Source organism: Aedes albopictus, chromosome 2 (genome assembly GCF_035046485.1).
Source record: "Aedes albopictus strain Foshan chromosome 2, AalbF5, whole genome shotgun sequence".
In the NCBI taxonomy this organism is placed as follows: Eukaryota; Metazoa; Arthropoda; class Insecta; order Diptera; family Culicidae; genus Aedes; species Aedes albopictus.
This window is the reverse complement of record NC_085137.1, coordinates 406,969,338-406,990,146: the sequence shown is the minus strand read 5'-3', so window position 1 is coordinate 406,990,146 and position 20,809 is coordinate 406,969,338. Positions and strand designations below refer to the sequence as shown.

Here is a 20,809-nt window from a genome sequence, read left to right as displayed (position 1 = left end):
TTCAGAAATTCCTCCAGTAATTCCTCCTGGAATTCTTCCAGAAATTTCACCAGTAATTTCTTCAAGAAATCTCTGCGAATTCCTCCTGGAATTACTACAGGATTTTTTCTAGGATTTGTTCCGGGAAATACTCCATGAATTCCTACAAGGAATATTCCAAGAATTCCTCCAGGAAATCCTCCAGGAATTTCTCTAGGAATCCCTTCAACAATTATTCCAGGAAATCCTCCAGAAATTACTCCAGGAATTGTTCCGGGGAATACTTTAGGAATTGCTCACGTGAATTCCTCCAGAAATTATTTTAGGAATTTTCCAGCAATTACTCCATGAATTCTAACAGGAAATACTCCAGGAAATCCTCCAGGAACTCAACCAAAAAATCAAATTTGTAGGCATTTCTAGGGGAATTTCTGGAGGTTTTCTTGGAAGAATTCCTGAAGGTATTTATTGCAAAATCCTTGGTGGTATTCCTTGATGAATTCATAAGAACATACTGGTGGGATTGTTAGAGTAATTTTTGACAGAAGTTTTGAAGCAGGTCTTGGAGAAATTCTTATTAAGAGTTCATGCCAGAATTCTTGAAAGAAACGGATTCTTGGAGAAATTCTTAGCAGAAGTTGTGGTGCAATATCTGGAGAAATTGTTGGGAAAATTCCAGGAGGGATTCTTGGAGGGATTCTTGGAAGAAGTCCCAGAGCAGTTCCTGGAAGTATGTTCTTGAGGAGTTTCTGGAGGTTTCCTGAAGAATCTTGGAGGTATTCATGAAGGAATTTCTGAAGGATTTTTTGGATGAATTCTTGAAGTATTTTCTTGAAAAAAATACCCGGAGGTATTTCTGGCAAAATTCCTGACAGAAGTCTTTGTGAAATTCTCGGGGGGATTTTTGGAAGAATTCTAGGCGGATGTCTTGGAGGAATTCCTGGATGAATTCTTGGAGAAATTTCTGGATAATTTCTTGGAGGAATTCCTTAAGGAATTTTTGGTGGAAATCCTGAAGGAATTCTCGGGGGAATCCCTGAAGGTATAATAAGAGGATTTCCTGGAAGACATCCTGAAGAAGTTTTCGCAATAATTTCTGGAGAAATTTCTGTAGGATTCTCTAGTGACATTCCAAAAAGAATTTATTGAAGAATTCCTGAAGGAGTTCCTGGAGTAATTTTGGGAGGAGTTTTTGGAATAATTCCTTAAGAAATTTTTGGAGAAACACCCCCGAACGAATTCTCAGACGAATTCTTAGAGTAATCCCAGGAGTATTTTCTTGAGGAACTTCAACAGGTTTCCTGAAGGATTCTGAAGGTCGTGAACGGATTTCTGGAGGAGTTTTTGAAAAAAAATCTTTAAAAATCTCTGGGGGAATTCCTGGACGATCCTGGAGGATTTTGTGAAGTAATTTCGGTACAAATTCCTTGAAAAATTTCTTCAAGGATTCCTGAAAGAATTTCTGGAGAAATGCCTGAAAGTAATCTCGGATAAACCCCTGGAGTACTTTTTGAAAGAATTTCTGGAGGATAACCTGCAGGTTTTTTGAGGAATTTTTCGGGGAATTTCTGGAGAAATTCCTAGAGGGATTCTTGGATGAATTCTAGGCAGATGTCTTGAAGGAATACATTGTGTCCAATTATATGCAAGTGTATATATTAGGAGGTGCAACGGACACAATCGTGAAAGAATTATGCCGATAGAGTGAAGAGAAACATGAGTAGAGCCGGTAGGCCTTGAAGGTACTAATTCCAGAATAGTTTGGAAAGCCTGGAATATCCATTAATGTTCCAAAAGCATTATAGTTGTGCACTGAGGCTCCATCAGCAGTATATACAACAATCCATGATTTTTTTTTTACAATTAAAGCATGATACAGTATGTAGATATTGAAATCCAAACTTCATGTGTATTGGAGGCCATTTGTATTTCATGAAATGTCCAACTTCCACAATATCAAGTTTCTCGTAGCATTGCGAGGTCTACTGGACATCAACGTGACTGAATTTCTTGAACAGAGTGAACACAAATGATGGAAGATGCTTTAGATCTTAAGAAAACTGAATTCCAGAGTAGTTTGGATGACCAAGATCACCTAACTCTTGCACTATGAATTTTCTAGGGGTGCTTTGAGGCTTTTCGAGTACCGTAGACTATGTTATGTAATCATTCACCGTATATAAACTTGGTTAAGAATTTGGATTTGCGATACAAACTTCGGAGTACTTCGGAGGCCATAGAATAGTTTTGGGATCAAAACTTCAACAGACTATGATGGGTAGTAATACATTGCGTGTCAAGGATCAGTGAAAACTATTGATGGACTAGCAAAACGATGAAATTTGAAAAGTTTAACGGGAAATAATGGTTGGTTTCAGGGGCCTCAAAGAGGTAACACGAGGTTCCAGAGTTTTTTAACCTTCCAGGACGCGCGCCATCAAACAACCGAAACTGCACCGCGCTCGCGCTGTATACTAAAAGCGAGGTTTTTTGGTAGTGTTGTACTTTTTACAACAGCGCGCGCGCTGAAGGGTTAATGGATTTTAATGTGAGTCTCAGGGGTGCTTTTGAGGGAGTTTCTGGGAAGTTTCATGAGGATTATATAGGGATTCAGGGAGAAAAAAAAACAGTCAAATTAGTCAACACACCAAAATCCGAGTTCTCAACTCAAACGTGAAACCTGTGTTGCTGTACGCCAGTGAAACCTGGTGTGTATCAGTGAAGAACACTCAACGGCTGCAGGTCTTCATCAATAGATGCCTGCGGTATATAATTCGTGCATAGTGGCCTCACAATTGGATCTCCAACGTGGAGCTCCATCGTCGACGTCATCAAGGAATTTTTGGAAGAATCTGTGAATATTGCGTAACTCACTGGATCAATCCGTACCAAACCATCTAAGCAAACTACAGTAGAATCGCTTGGCATAATACGTAACCACACGATGAAGGCAACTTTCTCCGCCAAAGCTCCTCTCCTAAAAGAGGCAGCTTCACACTGACAACCTCGTCATGGTGCTGGCTAGGGGAAGGACACTCAAGGGGAATAACACTAAACTATATTCACACCCCACAGAATCGTTGGGATGAATTCGGAGCATTGGTTGCGGAGAATGATATGCATGAAGTGAGCAACTTTGCAAAAACATAACAAAAATCGATTTCAATTCATCCTGCTTACCGAGTTTAAAAATCATGTATACTAGTTTATACTGCCGTGTGCAGCATAGTTGTCCCATGTTACTTTTTGGCGATTTTGACTTTTTATCATCAAAAGGTCTATTTTCGCATATACTTTCAGAATTTACTCTCGATTAGTATACTTTGTTCAGAAACTCCATGAAAACAACATCAAGTCAATTTGTCCCATGTTCAGTTTTGTCATCATAAGTTGTCCCATGTTCCATTTTGCAGCATATGCAGTCCCATGTTCAATTTTGCAGCATAAGCTGTCCCATGTTCATTTATTTTTTCTCAAAAGCTATATCATGTTCAGTTTATACGCATAAAAAGCTGTCCGAGCATCTCTGAGGGAATCCTGAACATTTTCCGGAAATCCTGATATCATTTGTAAAATTCAACATGGGACAGCTTATGCTGCAAAACTCGACATGGGACAGCTTATGATGAAAATTACAACATGGGACAGCTTATGCTGAACATCTCACATGACATGGGACAGCTTATGCCGAGAAAATCCCGAAAATTGCTAGATTTATCGGCATAACAGTCTCACTAGAGCTTTTCTTTAAATAATCAAAGTAAATTGTATGGTTATGAAACTTTTTGTTCAAACTTCAATGATAAATACCAATTCTAACGCTATGATGGTGGATTCATTTTGTGTTTTTATTACACTTGTCCGTAGAGATGGAAACAATGCTGAAACATAAAACGCGTTTTTCTCAGTTTGCTGTTTTGGAACATGGGACAACTATGCTGCACACGGCAGTATACTTGTGTCATATTTTTTGTTAAACGTGCTTTATCCATGGCCCAGAAAGGAGTTTTAGAGGGATTCAGGGAGGTTGCAATGGATTCAAGCGGTTACAGAGAGGTTTTTGGGGAGGTTAAGGAGGTTCCTCAGTGTCGAAAGGATCTTTGGGAGTTCCAGGGGTTCTTCTTCTTCTTCTTCTTGGCGTAACGTCCTCATTGGGATAAAGCCTGCTTCTCAGCACTTCCACAGTTATTAACTGAGAGCTTCCTCTGCCAATGACCATTTTGCATGCGTATATCGTGTGGCAGGCACGAAGATACTCTATGCCCAAGGAAGTCAAGGAAATTTCCTTTACGAAAAGATCCTGGACCGACCGGGAATTGAACCCGTCACCCTCAGCATGGTCATGCTGAATACCCGTGCGTTTACCGCATCGGCTATAAGTTCCAGAGGTATATCAGGTGATTTTTATGAAGATTCAAGATGATTGCAGGGAACCGATAGGTCCGAGGATTTCAAAGGATTTCAGAGAGCTTCAGGGGGTACTACTAACCTGGCTGACTTCGGAACCAGTGGATGAAACACATACAGGCGACAAACGCTCCGTAGTTACGGTACAGAATCGAATGCAGCAGAACCGTCCACGAAGGTCGAGGGAAGTCAAATTCATAGAACAGACATGGTGACAGGAATCCTATGACAGTTATGGGAACGGTAATTTTCCGGAGAACGGCGTACAGCTATAATGGAATAGAAGCAGAAATGATGATTTACTCATATAAATATCTACATATGACTACAAACCTTGGATTCATCGAGGTTTAGTCGTCCTCGTTTCGTTTCATGATATAGGTATCCGGCGATCATTCCAGCGATGATGCTATGTGCAGTGACGTACGAGGGCTGATAGATGTGAAAGAACCACTTTTCGAAGGATAACAAAAACTTTAGCTCGCTGCAAATGCAATAGAAGTTAGTTTCCGTAATGCATGTGAATTCTTCACAAAGGTCAACCTTAATCTTATCGGTATCACAGACTCCAGTCCTAGTTTGTGGGTTATTACAGTTGCAATGACGTTAGGTATCACTAGCAGTACCACAAGCATTGGTTTAATGCTCTTAGGATACTTCCAAATTACTGTCAGCACCAAGATAGCGCCGAGGAACATTTGTTGATCCGCTCCCAGGTACCAACCTTGCAGAAAACAAGGCACAAACCCGTTCGTGAGATTGCTCACAAACAGTATGTTCTTCCAGCCTCTTTCTCTACAAATGTTGCGCTCCATGACCACTGCTTTGTATCCCAAGGGGCCGAGCTCGACACCAGGAAGTGCGTGTCCTACCATGGACATTAGCAGGAAGTAATAGTAAACCGGACACAACCGGAACCATCGGTTAATGATCTTCTTCCAGAAGTACTCGAAGCTCAGCTGCGGTTTGTCTTCCAAGTCCTTCATGAAGTTCGCCATCAATAGAATACCGGTGATCACGATGAAAAACTGCACTGTCTGATACGCGGTTGCTGTAATGTTTTGGATTACTCGATATTGTAGAAGTCCCTCGGCAATGGACGGGTCGCTAGTTGGTACTGCACCGACCACAAGGATACAATGAACCAAGAGCACGTAGATGTTGATGAATACACGGAGGCCGTCGATGTAGCCAATATCTTTGTAAATTTTTGATGTGTTGACCTCGGTGAGGCGCGCCCAATTGCGCCGGATCGAAAAGGCAGACACCACGATGTGATCTGAAACCAGTTAGCATTCGTTAGAGAAGGTTCAAAATCCCTTGTACATGTTTAGCTCATTAAGTTTTCTGTTAGCCAAACTTTTGGTTAGTTAGGGCGTGAGCGAGCAACTATTCTACAGTTATCAACAAATACGTACACGGACCTCACTTTTAGGGGAGCCTAATCTATAATGCAAACCTTTTACTGTCGCTCCACCCAGCAAATCGACAACCGATGCTCCAACAGCGGATCCAATCAACGTGACACCGATCACGAGGAATGTCACCGTCATCCAATCTAGAAAGTAATCGGACGATTAATAAATATCGTGCCACCAATGCCACCAAGGATGGTGGCTGACTAACCAAAGTCGCTGCGGGTCACCAGGGGGTCATTGGTAACGCAGTGCTCGATCTCCGAATAGGCGTGCTGAGACAGCTGGTAATCGCGTTCCATGCGGTTGTTGACGCATATGTTAATCAGTTTACCGTACTTGGATTGATAGTTGTGGAGCTGTTCGTGGGTTACCGCCATGGATACCATGTACTGTAAAATGTTTGAAACATCGATTTAGTGTGTTGTGAATGTTCTTTGAAACAAAACAATTAATTTATCTTTTCTTCCATCAAGTTTGGATCATCAAACTTAGTCTCATTGATAAGAACTGTAGCTTATCAGACGGGCTTGGTGGTCTAGTGGCTACCGCTTCTGATTCGTATGCAGAAGGTCATGGGTTCAATCCCTGGCCCGTCCTTTTCATCCTACTTTGTATCTTTCTATCCACTTTCTCTCACTCTCTCTTCTCTACGTATACAACTCATGTATATTCATATGTTCATAGCCATCGCTAGAACCAGAAACGAATTGAAAAAAGTCGTTTCCCTCCCTTTCCAACTTCCACTCACAGCACAGTGTATATATAACGCCTATAAGTTATGCAACCAAAGCGTGCTGTGCCGCTTGACCTTATTCACCTTATTCACCACACAATCTATCACGAACACTATGAGCCTCTGTACGAATTTGCCCTGTCCTGCTCACTCCCACAGAAAATTTGAAAACAGCGCGCACAGTAAAAGTCACATTTGACTTTTACTGTGCGCGCTGTTTTCAAATTTTCTGTGGGAGTGAGCAGTACACCAGATTCGTGCAGAGGCTCATAAATAACCCTATCCATGGATCGCATCACCGACCCAACGGTGACTCCCAGATCTCCCATCCTTTCCGTCTAACAAATACCCCAGTCCATGCGGGTTGTGGGACGCAGAGTGCTCTCGGTCTCTAGTAGCAACAACCAGTACACTCTAACATTCCTTTCCCTTCCCAGCTGACTATAAGGACTTGGCCGGCGCCGTTATTGATCAAATATGCATGAGCTGATAAAATTGCACTTTGAGAATAAGTGGAATGTCCCAGCCCCTTATTCAGTTGGATCACAGTGCAACTGGTACAAGTTCAGATCAATCACGGAGGAGCAACCATTGACATGTATAGTCAGAATTGATCGTTTCGTTTTTTTTATAAGAACTGTACTGCCGTGAATCGCATATCAGTCCCATCTTTGCTGGATTTCCTATGCAAATGGGACAGATATGCGATTCACGACAGTGTAGCTTATCAGTAGTCTGGATATATTTATGTGGATACTAGCTGTCCCGGCAAACTTTGTCTTGCCGTCTTGTGGTGGTTTGACAACTGTTTTTGAGCTCAACAGCACCGCACTCTAGATTGATTTCATTTCGGTCGTGTTGATTTCCTTCCCAGCTCATAGAAAATCAGCATTTTGTCTATTTTATTACATTTTTAGTTCATTTTCCTAACTTTTTTTACATATAAACACAGCCACCATGAATACGAATCGAACCGTGCAAAAATCATGCTGATCGGTTCACCCGTTTTTGAGTTTTGTTGCCTCAAAGGGACTTCGAACTCATTTTTATATATGACACATTCTACGGGCCCCGTATCATCAATACCAATTTTTCAAAGTTGAGTTATGGCATATTTGACATTTTTCTCACATTCTACATTACTTTTGTCATCCAAAAATGTAATCGACATGATATTAGTGTGACAATAAATATAAATTGAACGACGATTAAGATTAACATTAAAATCGTGATTTTAAGTCTATTATGCACATTTCTCATCCAAACTATCGCATTTTAAACACCAACACATTGATTTTTCAAAAGTCTTCCATTATTTGTAGATATATGTATGTAGATTTTTAAGCATAAAAAGATTTTTAATCGGAAGACTTCACAACTCTGAAATATGGCTGATCATAGTATGGGTTTTTATTGCGTTGTAACGTCACGAAAAATCAACATTTTTAAATTTTATTTAAATACGGAAATTGTTACAAATATGAAATTTTGTATGCTCTTTGTAATCGAAAAGAACTTTCAAATGAGACTAAAAAAAAGAAAATCGGTTCACGGAAGCCTGAGTTTCACCTGGTTGAAGTTTGCGTTGTAACGTCACGAAATAAAGTTCTGTGGAAAAGACCAAATCTTTCTGGCTTGGACGGCTTCCGAATTAGACCAACGTGGTTCTATATTCAAAACAGTTTCGTTCTTGTTGTGTATGAGCTCTTTTTCGAGATATCGTTTATAAATTGCGTACCATTGCCGATTGATAAACTACGTAGACTTTTGAAGGACGGGGGAGATTGTGTTTGGCCAAAATCTACGATGTAATTGTACTGCGATATTGTACATTTTTTTAATCGTAATCTAATAACACTCAAACCGAAAATTTCTGTGATATGAGTGGCCAACAGACGAAATTACAAAGTTCTTAAGTTGGTCAAAGACTTACAGTTGATGGATAGTTTGATTCAAAGTTCCACCAACAGGCAGCGCTAGAGAACTTACAAATTTTAAATTTCATACTTGTTGAATAGCTTGTTGAATGTGTTTTGGGGAATTAATAAAATTGGCATGCTTTTGAAAATTTGCAACTACCACCACTGTGTGGCAGAAATTAATACCATACGGCAATTAAACTGAAAGTCCTTGATCTACCAAACAACTTTAATGAAACAACCATATTTCCAATTATTCACGATCCTGAGATAAGTAAAACTAAAAATGTGTATGCCCTCTAGCGAATCCTAGTGGAAGGATTTGAAATCATACGGCCCATCAATTGAATGTCCTTGACCAGCCAAACAATTTTGTCGAGGAGGCCAACTGTCTAAATAGTTAAGATCTTGAAATATATGGGATAGATATTACGTCAGTGTTACACCTATTTTTGATATAACAAGAATCACCGACAAACAGACGTAGCACCTACGAAATTGAAACTCATATATCTCGGGACTCTAATTACTTAGACTTTAGACTTTTAGAATGTTGATGTCTATGAAAAAGTAGTTTATCTTGTCAAGAATTTTCAGTTTAAAAGCCGTTTGGTTCAAGTTTCTAACTTACTAGTGGTAGTGGCAAATTTTGAAAAATAATGGAATTTATATTTATTCAAAAAATATTCAACATGTTATAACTTCTTATTTTATTCTTCATCACTTAACCTAATTTACAGCTCTATTGTCCACTGGGGCACTACGTGAGCAATTTCAATTGACAGCTGCACTTACATTTTGTACAGCGCCTAGATTCTATTCTACTTTATCGAACTGGTTGCCTTTCTGCTGCTTTCACTTTTTCTACTTTATACCTAGTAGAATGATGAGCACAAGGAGGATGATGGATGGCCGTTGTTCCTTTCCAGTCCGATTGGGGGTCCATTATGAGTAGCAGTTCGCCGATGTCCAGGTATCCGGGTCCGTTTGAGCCATGGGGCTCAGAAGAGGGTCAGTGTCAGTTGCTCTCGGGGGAAAAGCAACTGACGAAAAATTGCAAGTGCCGGGGCTGGGAATCAAACCCATGACCATCCGCATATGAAGCGAACGTGTGACCAACTACGCCACGGGCCCCGGCAACTTCTTATTAAGTGCCCATAGATTTTGCCAAAAAATAGTTTCTCAACTAATCAAAATTTGTTGAAAACTTTTTGAGAAATTCTAAACTATTGTAAACATTTAATTGGTATGCAGATCCTCAGGTATGTCTTTGGTTCAATAACTGCTCGCACATCTTAAAGCGTTTTTAATTGAATCAATGACATTGCATAAATTATTGAAAAAATGTTTAATTCGACGGCGTGATTAGTTTTATGCTGCAAAATCTTAATATCTGGCGGTGCGAAGTAATGAATATCAACGGTTTAGTCTTTGGGACAATATTAGATGAATATGGGTGGTACTAGGTCGAAGACGGGTACCATTAACCTTCATGAAGGAGTTTTCATACTGCTGATAGCAATAACTTGACCCTCCGAGCCATTTATCACAAAACGGATTTTTAATAGAATAAAGTTGCTCTTATGGCAATAAAAATAATGCAATAATATTTTCACAAATTCGGGCAATTTTGTCTGATTATTCTGATTCTAAAATGATGTGCATTTTCGTGACGTTACAACGCGAGCAGAGCCCTGTTTGAAACTGAGCGGGCGTTGTAACGTCATGAAATGTAAAAGTCGATTATCCAAAAACGAAACCGAAATGTATATGTTTTATTTCACTGCATTGAAGAACAAACCAATAAATTTTAATGGTGGGAGAAATTTTCAGTTTAAAATAAAAATCCGAGCAAATTTTTCAAGATGTTGGTTGCGCGGTAGAGGGGGTCGAATTCTTGTAGCGTTACGTAACAACGCGCATTTTAAACAAGTTTTTCCAATGAAAACTAAATGTTTAACAGGTCAAACATATCGGAAATTTTACAAGGAATCTGAATATGATAAAATATTTTGAGGTTTACAGTCGTTTTTATGAATTATAGTGAAAAATCTGACTACGAATGCGTAGAAACGTTGTAACGTCACGGTAGAATGTGCCTTATCACGACGGCATGATGTGTTCTATGCTGAAAAATCTAAATATCTGACGGTGCGAAGTAATGGATCTCAGGGGTCTAGTCTTTGGGATAAAATTAGAAGAATATGGGTGGTACTAAGCCGAAGATGGGTGCCGATGTCATTAACCTTTAAGAAAGAGTATTCATACTGCTGATAGCAATAACTTGGCCCTCCGAGCCATTTATCACAAAACGGATTTTTAATAGCATAAGGTTCCCCGTGAAGCTTTAAAGATAATGCAGTAATATATTCACAAATTCGGGCAGATTTGGCTGATTATTCTGATTCTAACATGATGTGCATTATCGTGACGTTACAACGCGAGCAGAACCCTGTTTGAAACTGAACGGGCGTTGTAACGTCACGAAATGTAAAAGTCTATTATTCAAAAACAAATCCGAAATTTAAATGTTTTATTCCATTGAATTGAAGAACAAACCAATAAATTTCAATGGTGGAAAAAAAATTCAGAATATCATAAAAATCCGAGCAGATTTTTTAAGATGTTGGTAGCGCGTTAGAGAGGGTCGGATTCTAGCGCGTTGTAACGTCACGCTACAAATACGCATTTTGAACACGTTTTTCTAATGAAAACTAAATGTTCAGTAGGTCAAATATATCAGAAATTTTATAAGGAATCCGAATATGAAAAAATATTTTGAGGTTAACGCTCGTTTTCATGAGTTATAGAGGAAAATCTGACTACGAATGCGTCAAAACGTTGTAACGTCACGGTAGAATGTGTCATATATAGATTTGCGTAATTCATTAACACTTCACATTCCAAATAATTCTTGATCGTTTTAGGTTTTTTTTTCTTCTTTAAGACATTCTGGCCTGAATCGCATTAAAACGCCTTAAAAGCTCATCTGAAATATCCTGGAACCCCATAAAACCCCTCGAAACGCATCTGAAACGCACCTGAAATTTCACTGAAACGTCATATAAATCTTCCTTAAAACGATTCTTAAAGACCACCTGAAACACGCTTTGTTCGTGGAGTTCAGTGGTCTTGAAGCAAAGTCGTTTTTCATTATTCATTAAAAATTATCAGTATTTTAACCTATAACGGAAATTGTTTAGTTGCAGAAACAATTATAATTCAAAATATCTTATGGTTTAAACAGCTTTTCAAATAAATTCAATAATGTTAGCAAAAGACGTGATCTCTGTTACTTTCACGATTTGACTATGTTAATCCTCAAAAAAAGGTAACATTGAACTTATCTTGTCTCCTTCCCTGACATTCGTTCATTGTGGCGTTCGTTTAGGTCATTGTTTCCCAAATTTTTAGGAGGTATCGCACCCCCGGGGCTTGAGAAAAACATTTTCGTTTCCCTAAACAGATTTAGTTTGTCCATGATAAAAGGCTGAAAATACTACCACTGTGGAAAAACTGGTATTCAATGTATCTAAATCGCCCTCATTTTCATGTAGTTATTCTGCAACTGCATAGATTGTCAGTATTTAAAAAAAACTGCATTATTGCATGTTGAACAATACATTTTGAAATCATGTTTATGCAATACATATTCTTGAACAAAACAAAACGGACTGTGAACATTTAAGAACACTTGTTATTCTCAACCAGATGTTTAACTAGTATTCTAAAAGGGGATTATTCAACACCCGAGAAGTTTAATCACAAGTACTCAAATAAGACTGGTGGGAAATTGAAAAACAATTACAAAAATATCTTTCATGCAAAAATTACAACTCAGGAATACAGGGTGTTAGGTACCTGAATGCGAACTTTTTAAAATTTGACAATAAAAAGTTCTCCAATTCAGTTAATGAGCAAAGATGACTAAATTTGACTAACACCTAGGTATATACAGGATGTTAGGTTCATGAGTGTAAGCTTTTTAAAGGGTGATACAGGACCATAATTGGTGAAGAAAAATTGTTCTACGCATATGGTCAAATCTCAACCGTTACGTAGTTATTGAACTCCACATGTTTTTGACTCTTATTGCCTTAACTTGCTATAACTTTAAAATGGTCAAACTTATCGCAGTTTTTATGCCCTTATTCGAAAGATTTTTGAATTGTCTATCGAATGGCATCTTTGAACCGATTGGTTTAGTTTAATAACTAAGTTTTCTAGAGCAAATAGCCTAAAAGTTGTGTGTTTTAATTTGTTTTTGTTTGTTTTTTTTTTTTTTTTTTGAAGAGATGAACCAGCCTAGGGCTGAAAATCTCTATAATAAAGAAATAATAATAATAATTTGTTTTTTTTTGTCAATTATCTTTGAAAAATGCGTAATAATTTAAAATTCTTTCTTTGGAAAAGTTGTGGCCCCTGTTCCACTCTACAATTCGTTCTTTGACATCAAACTTCTATCTCTTATCATTTTTTTTGCAATTTCGATATGAACGTCGCATTTTAGATCATAAATTTACAATCGTCATGGTAAGCACTTTTTTGCGCACTGTGCCGCACATTTAAATCAAAATTGCAAGAAAACGATAAGAATTACAATTTTGGCGTCTAAGAACGAATTGTAGAGTGGAACAGGGGTCACAGCTTTGCCAAAGAAAGAATTTTAATTTATTACGCATGTTTCAAAGATAATTGGCATAAACAAATAAAAACACACTATTTTTACCTAATTTGCTCTAGAAAACTTAGTTATTTAACTAAACCAATCGATTCAAAGATGCCATTTGATAGAAAATTCAATAATCTTTCGAATAAGAGTAAAAAAAAACTGTGATAAGTTTGACCATTTTAAAGTTATAGTCAGTTAAAGCAATAAGAGTCCAAAACATGGGGAGTTCAATAACTACGTAACGATTGAGATTTGACCATATGCGTAGAACAATTTTTTTCACCATTTATGGTCCTGTATCACTCTTTAAAAAGTTTACACTCATGAACCTAACACCCTGTATATAGGTGTTAGTCAAATATAGTCATCTTTGCTCATTAACTGAATTGGAGAACTTTTTATTGTCAAATAGGTAGATATGCAGACATGCAGTCATTACTCGGTTTTAAGAAAATTTGGAATTCCTCCGAGAAGCTTATCTGAAATATTTTCAAACAATGTGTGACGACTTTCATCCGGAAATTATTATTATTATTATTACTTTATTATAGAGATTTTCAGCCCAAGGCGGCTGGTTCATCTTTTTTTCAGTTTTTATTAATGTGTATTTTAACTTAAATGCTAATTCTACACTCAGACTTGTTCATCTCTTTTCATCCGAAAAGTGTTCTAAGGTGAATCTTCATCTTCAAACTTCATGATTTTGATTGAAATTTCCGTGAAAAAAACCATATAAATTAAAAACAAAACTTTTTCATCAAATAAAAAACTGTTCCTTTAAGGACAGACTTGTTGAAATCCCAGAATGGCCGCCACAATGGCCGATTTTGGGACCTACTCACGATTTCGAGCGCACAAATCTCTTCGTAAACAAAACCAGCGCACATAATCTTCTTATTTGAAACTTATTACAAGTGAGCAGAAACAGAATAATAAAATACACTCCCGAATAAAACGGTAACATACAGCGCTGATACAGGTTATCATTTTCTAATTATACATGTTATCATACAATGGATTGTAAGCCAATCATATGGATGATAGCAGGTACAATTTTCGAACTTTTTATGATAGACCGAATGGGTTGTTAAGTATCGTTACCATTCAAAAACGCCTTTTTTCTCGAACAAAAAATTTATGATATCATTCATGCAATAATCACTTTATCATTCGCTATATGATACATGGAATCATCAAAACAAAACTGAAATATATCACAACTTCTGCATTATCGACTAAAAAAATGTCCACCCCTGCGCGCATTTGTCGCTGCTGTCAAATTGGGCTACCGTTGAGTTAATCGTTGTGTTACCAATGTTTTGTTTCGGTAGTTGGTGATTGAACTTTGGATCCCGGGGTTGCTCCGTTTCTCGCCGCACGTTGTTACCGATTACGCTATACACAGTAAGTGCTCGCGGGTGTTTCGAAGGTGATAATGTTGTAAAGTTTTTCTAAGGAAGCATTCCGAAAAAAATAATATTAAGGTGAGGCCAGGAGGAAGATTACCGGAAGGCCATCTGGACATGGACAAACTATGTGGCAAGCGAGTCTGGTGGATGTCGAACGGCAATGGAAGTTGCGTGAATGGAAGGAATCACGGCAGAAGCTGATTTGCAAAGAAACATTATTTCCGAAGAAACGACTCTTCCTCGATCCCAGTGATGGTATGTTCCGTTGTCGCACCGCCTGCAACATGCGATATAAACATATTCCCCACAAGAACGCAACAGGAACAAAGCACTGCTGGGTGTTTGGGAATAGATATTTCCAGATAATTTATACTGAGTGGTGCCGATCGGGCATGGATCAAAAGGTAGGTACACACATGCTGTCATAATGACGTTTTGATAACGACCTAATGCCAGTTAAAAAGTATCAATAATTGATTATGGCCAGGATGGTAATCGAAAACAAACTTAATTCAAAATGATTTGAAAACCATACCGTGATTCGTTATCATTAATACTATGATATTTAAAAAGTGCTGAATGATCTCATTTCATGAATTTCCATCATTCAATCATTAAATTATTATTGAATCTATCATCATTATTCCGCGAATGGACATGTTATGATATGAGTGATACCATGAACCATAAGTTTCTATGCGGGATGTTCCTTGAAGCTTGCTTCTTGAGATTTGTGCGTCTGAAGTTCTGATGAACTGTTGAAGCGGGATTTCAAGACCTTTGTCTTTAATAATTTGCTCAAAAATCAATCATGAATTTTCGCCACAAAAGTTTCTTGTTTATTGGATCTCCAGAATCACTAGGAATTCTTTCGATAATGCATGTAGCAGTCTAATTTGTTTTTTTTTTCATGGAATTTTGCCAAAAAGTTCACATTGCGTGTGTGGCAATCCTATTTCCACCTAATAGATCTGGCAATCAACATCTATCGTGTATCCAAACAGAAAAAAATAATGAATATTGACTGACGCTTAAACTTGAAATTCATGTAATTCTATGCATCATAGGATGATTCAGGTAATTTAGACAGACCGTTACGCGTATATAGTTTGGACACTTCCATTTGATTTTGCCGTAAATGTCAAAATATACACGCGTTACGGTCTGTCCAAATTACCTGAATCACCCTAATTCTTTTTCCAACGTAAATTTCCAGTGAATATCATGCAAAAAACTTCGATAATATCGAATGGAGCTGGTTTGCCTCATCGCACGTTGAACTGAAATATCTTCAAATAACTCCGATATCCCCTATTTCTTTGAAACTTTCACATGCATCTCCGCCCGGGGTGGAACGCAAACGATAAAAGCATGGCCAACCTTATGTCAAAGGTAAGTTTCACACAAATACGAGTTAAATGAGTCATTTATTTTGCACGCCAGTCGGAAATAGATGATGATTTTCTCAAAGATGTGTGAGAGAGAGCGGGGTAAAACGAGCTGAATACATACACTCATTTCCAGCATCGTGCGGCGTACGACACTCTCCTTCCTTATCTGAAACTATAGAGATTATTGCAGTTTGTGTCAAAAATTCATTCAAATCCATTCACTCCGAGCAGAGATATTGAATTTATTCGCGTTTTATACCTATTTTTTCCTACTGTGCACCTGATTTTTGGTGGGTCGCAAAGGCTTGAACGTAAATTATTTTGTTATATTTTCAAATGTTATATTTTCAAATGTCGCACTGCCTGCCTACTATGTTTTTTTGACATAAGCGCTATTGGGACGTTCCTCGCAAATTCATCTGTATGGGAGCCTGCCGTTCCAGAGACCGGAGAGGTCTTACACCAAGCTAAGAACATTCCCCGGTCCCAAACCCACCCACATACAAAATTTCACACCGATCGGTTCAGTATTTTTTGAATGCATAACGGTCAGACAGACAGAGAGACAAAAATTCATTTTTATATAGGGTGACGATGGGTATTATCGGCAGGTTTGTTCTGTTCGTCATGAGGGGTTTTTGTCGGTCAAAATTTCTGAAACTTGGACGTATAATTCAACTTGATTGGGAAGGATTTGAAGCCAACTTTGAGGACAACAACTTTCAAAAAACCTTCTATGACGAAGAGAACAAAACTGCCGAAAATATACAATTTCCCCTATATAGAAGATGGGTAATTCTCGCTGAGACCGACCCACACTTATTTCTTCAAAAATGTTTAAGGTGCCGATTTTCTGAAAGTTCTCACTAAACAAGTAAGGAAAATGCATTTGGTTACTCAAATTGATGGACCCCCGTTAGTTAGAGCCACAACAATTTTTGCAGACCCCTCGATTTTGGTCAAATGGTGACTCATTTAAACCGTTATAACATCAATTTGAGTAACGAAACGCATTTTCCTTTTTTTTTACCTTAAATATTTTTGAAGACAATCTGTAAAGTGGGCCGGTCTCAGCGAGAGTTACCCAGATAAAAATACAAGAAAGAGAGGATAATTTTCATATTGGCCAAAACGAGGGGTGCTGCCACGGGCCGAGGGGTGATTCGATCGGCATCAACATTTATTTCATCTAAACAAATGTTTCAGCCAAATTTGGTTCGAATCCGAAATGGTCGATTGCAAGTTTTTACATTTTCTCGGTAACTTCATATGAAATGACCCACATATCATTTACTCATCGGGGCCGTCCATATACCACGTGGACAGAAAATTCATGATTTTTACCCCCTCCCCCCTCCCCGTGGACAAGCGTGAATTTTTCATTGACCCCTACCCCCCTCCCCCATTGTCCACGTGGACATCAGAAAATAAGTTTTTTTTCACATTTGAAAAAAAAAATGAAAAAGTGATTTTGAAAAGTATTTTTTTTTTCGTAAATCATGTCTTAAATATAATTGAAAACTTCATAAAATACAAATATTCTATAGCTTTACATAGAATACAAACAGTGCTACTTGTTAGGTACTTACAAGTTTTCAACATTGTTTTTAATTCAGCTTAATGTTTGTGAGAGTGTGGGCTCGATTCTTGCTCCAGTTGGTGAAAAATTTTCGTCAAACTGAAATTCTTCATTGGGTGTTTTTTGTGTAATGTCTATCGCCTAATGTTAGTGATTGTTCAATGTTTAGTCTGTACAGCCTCTGGTGTTTTTTAGAATATTTATTCAATCTATGATTGTCTGATTGTTCTGTTGAGATAAGGTAATTTTAAATCTTAGATTTTTGTTGAGATAAGATTATATTTCTTAGATTCTTACAAAAACCAAAATGTACAGCAACTAAATTGTATTGGTGAGGCTTAGACTTCAATATCCATTAGAAACATCTTAAATTTTAAAGGAGCCTTCAAAAAAAAGTTTTTGAGATAAGCCTGCAAATCCCTACATGTATTTTGAAACTTTGAAGTAGCTTAAAAAATTGATATGAAACTTAGAAAAATTCATACAAAACTTCAAAGAAAATTTTCTGACTGAAACACCAACATTTGCATGGTCTACACTCCATTTTAAATCTCCAGTATATTCCTCGATGAAGAAAACTAAGTAATTGGAAATTCTGACAATTTAAAACAAACTAGTCTGTGAATCAGTACCATAATTTTTTTTTTCCTTGAAGAAGTAACTTACCAATAAAAGACAATGTATAATAAAATAAAATGTATGAAAGAACTGTTGAAGAGAATCTCATCAATAATGCGACATAATTTGTTTCGTTTGTTGATTCTTGTTTCCTAATTTATATGTTAATGTTGTCCACGTGGACATTTGACGAACCCCCGTGGACAAGCGTGGACTTTTCGCTAACCCCCTCTCCCCATCAAGCTGTCCACGTGGTATATGGACGGTCCTTCACGTTCGAGTGATAATATCTCTCAGTATTTTATACACTTAAAAATCCTCGTCTAATTTAAGTAGTTCAAAAAACATACTTTCGGACCGCAAAGCATACCAAAAAAAAGTTAAAAAATATAAAAATGGAACTTATAGAAAATCCAGAAGAAAGTCTATCAAATTTGTTAAACTTCTGATTAATTAAAATGATTGTACATGTAAATCAAAAGCCAGAAATGTACGACTCGTGCTGTAAGAATCTTCATTTTGCATAAATGACCATTTTGTAGATCAGGATCATAATTCTTGCCAACTCATTTCAGAGTCATAATGGTCTCCTTTTACGCACTGGTTCGTTATGCAATTGAAATTAGTTGCATAATGTTTATTATGCAACGTTTTTCAGTTGCACATTGTTAACCTTCACGTACCCAACCCCCGACAACTCATTTTCAAAATGCTAGCATTTCGTCAATTTTTATCCGATTTTTTCGAACTCGTTCTCAATCGATCATAAATTGGTGCTAGTTTATTATGCTCCAGTGGCCATGCAATATTCGGAACCATTCCGGAGATACTCCGGATTATGCTGGGGTCAGGGGGTTGTCAAAATGGCTAAAAACGATTATTTCGTGTGTTATTGTGTCTGAACCATCGATTTACAACGAAATTTTTGTTGAGAATAGTGAACCACAACTGCGATAACTAGACTTGAATAAGTTGACCCATCCGGATCACCGTGACAGGTTCCACGGCGCCTTATTGGGGACACTTCTGGTTTTCAACCTAAACATGCCGTGCGACATACCAATCTTCATGATTTCGAATGACTGAATCAGAAACGATAAGCTGAAGTCTGTATCAACTAATATGGCCACCCCGGAATATCTAGCACAGGTTTCACAGGAGTGTCATCGGGGACATTTCTGGTTTGCAACCAAAACATGACGTGCGACGTACCAATCTTCATAATTCCGAAAGAATAGGCAGAAAAAAATAAACTGAAGTATGTATCAATTGATATGGACGCTCCGGAACACCTGGAATAGGTTCCGCAGAGGCCTCTCAAACACAATAACACACTAAATAATCACTTTGAGCTATTTGGCAAAACAGATGTCACCCCCACCTTCTGACTCCAGTACAATCTTGGATGTTTTCGATCACCTCCGTTGTTTTCGATCCGATCACCATTTCAGTAAAAAAAATTTAAAACAAGGTTATCAATGCTACACCATTGATTATACGTCGTTTTCAAAATTTGTTACTGATTTATGCGTTGAAAATACATACTCGTTCCAATTGAAATAAAAATCCGTAATTAAATAGCTAGCACGCACCGTAAAATTAACTTCAATCTTCGGTTGGAACAACCGCTCACGTTCACTTTCATCGAGAAGGCCAACCTCTCTCTGGCAGTCCGCTATGCACATGCCCCAATCCAGCAGATTACGTCGAAAGTTGGGAACAATCCTGCTCGGCGAGTCCTGCAGATCGCAAATTGATATCGATTATTATGCACCGTTCTCCATTCCCGAAAATAAACCCCTTCGCGCACTCACAACGGCATTTTCTTTCGATTCCAGCACTATCCGTACGTAGCAAAACTCTCCCGGCGAATTGACCTGGCGGCACGCTTTGAAATCATCGTACCGGAAGATGGGCGGCACTATTTCCGAACCACTGGACCCGACCGCGATCTTCGCCTGGTGCAACACTAGCCAAAGTATCCCACTCAGAAGCTTGCATCTCAATGGCATGTTCTACCCGCGATCGTTCGTTCTAGGTATCCGTTCGATCAAACCTGCTCCGTCGCTATTCAAATTCTAACTGAAAGCGAATTGTTTCAGTATCCCTCCTCTATACTTAACGATAATGGGATAGGTACACTACTGGCTGACTGCTCGATCGGGTCAACGCGTTGATTTCGATATCAATCATCCAGACAGACGGCCAACAACGGGGGGAAGTGGTTCAAAATGCACCTATTAAGCCTATGAAGATCTGGTCCGTTGTTGACCGGCATGCGAAGAAGCCGGTTTCATCACATTCCCAGGAACTCATTCGTTATAGGCGATAGACGAAGAAAGATGATCTTTTTTGTATACACACTAAACGCTTTCAGCAATATTTTGCTGAATTTTGCCGAGCTGAAGGGTCCAGCAATTTTTTTTGCTGAACTTTCAGCAAAGTTTGCTGAATTTCAGCAAAACGTTACTGGTGATCAGCAGAGTTTACTGAACAAATCAGCAAATTTTGCTGAATTCCAGCAATTTTTTTGCTGAAACCTTCAGCTCGGCAAAATTCAGCAAAATTTTGCTGAAACCCTCAATCGATTTTTTGGTGTGTAGAAAGAGAAAATCTGCTGATCAGATACCTGAGAGGTGGGTCCTCGGGAAATGTGGGTTTCGACTCACTAAAACCGAAAACCT

At 38.2% G+C, this 20,809-nt stretch overlaps 1 protein-coding gene across 1 annotated transcript in view; it reads right to left on the bottom strand.

Annotated features, from left to right (window-relative positions):
• The window catches only part of LOC115268507 (O-acyltransferase like protein-like), a 30,448-nt gene extending 10,175 nt beyond the window's left edge, over positions 1–20,273 (bottom strand). The window contains exons 1-7 of the mRNA XM_029876591.2: positions 19,940–20,273; positions 19,718–19,864; positions 6,013–6,193; positions 5,846–5,944; positions 4,930–5,665; positions 4,720–4,870; positions 4,469–4,655 (exon numbers count right to left, since the gene is read on the bottom strand). Of these exons, the coding sequence (XP_029732451.2) occupies positions 4,469–4,655; positions 4,720–4,870; positions 4,930–5,665; positions 5,846–5,944; positions 6,013–6,193; positions 19,718–19,864; positions 19,940–20,137 (1,699 nt within the window). The 5' untranslated portion in view covers positions 20,138–20,273. The remainder of the gene's footprint in view (positions 1–4,468; positions 4,656–4,719; positions 4,871–4,929; positions 5,666–5,845; positions 5,945–6,012; positions 6,194–19,717; positions 19,865–19,939) is intronic.
• Positions 20,274–20,809: the final 536 nt, after the last annotated feature.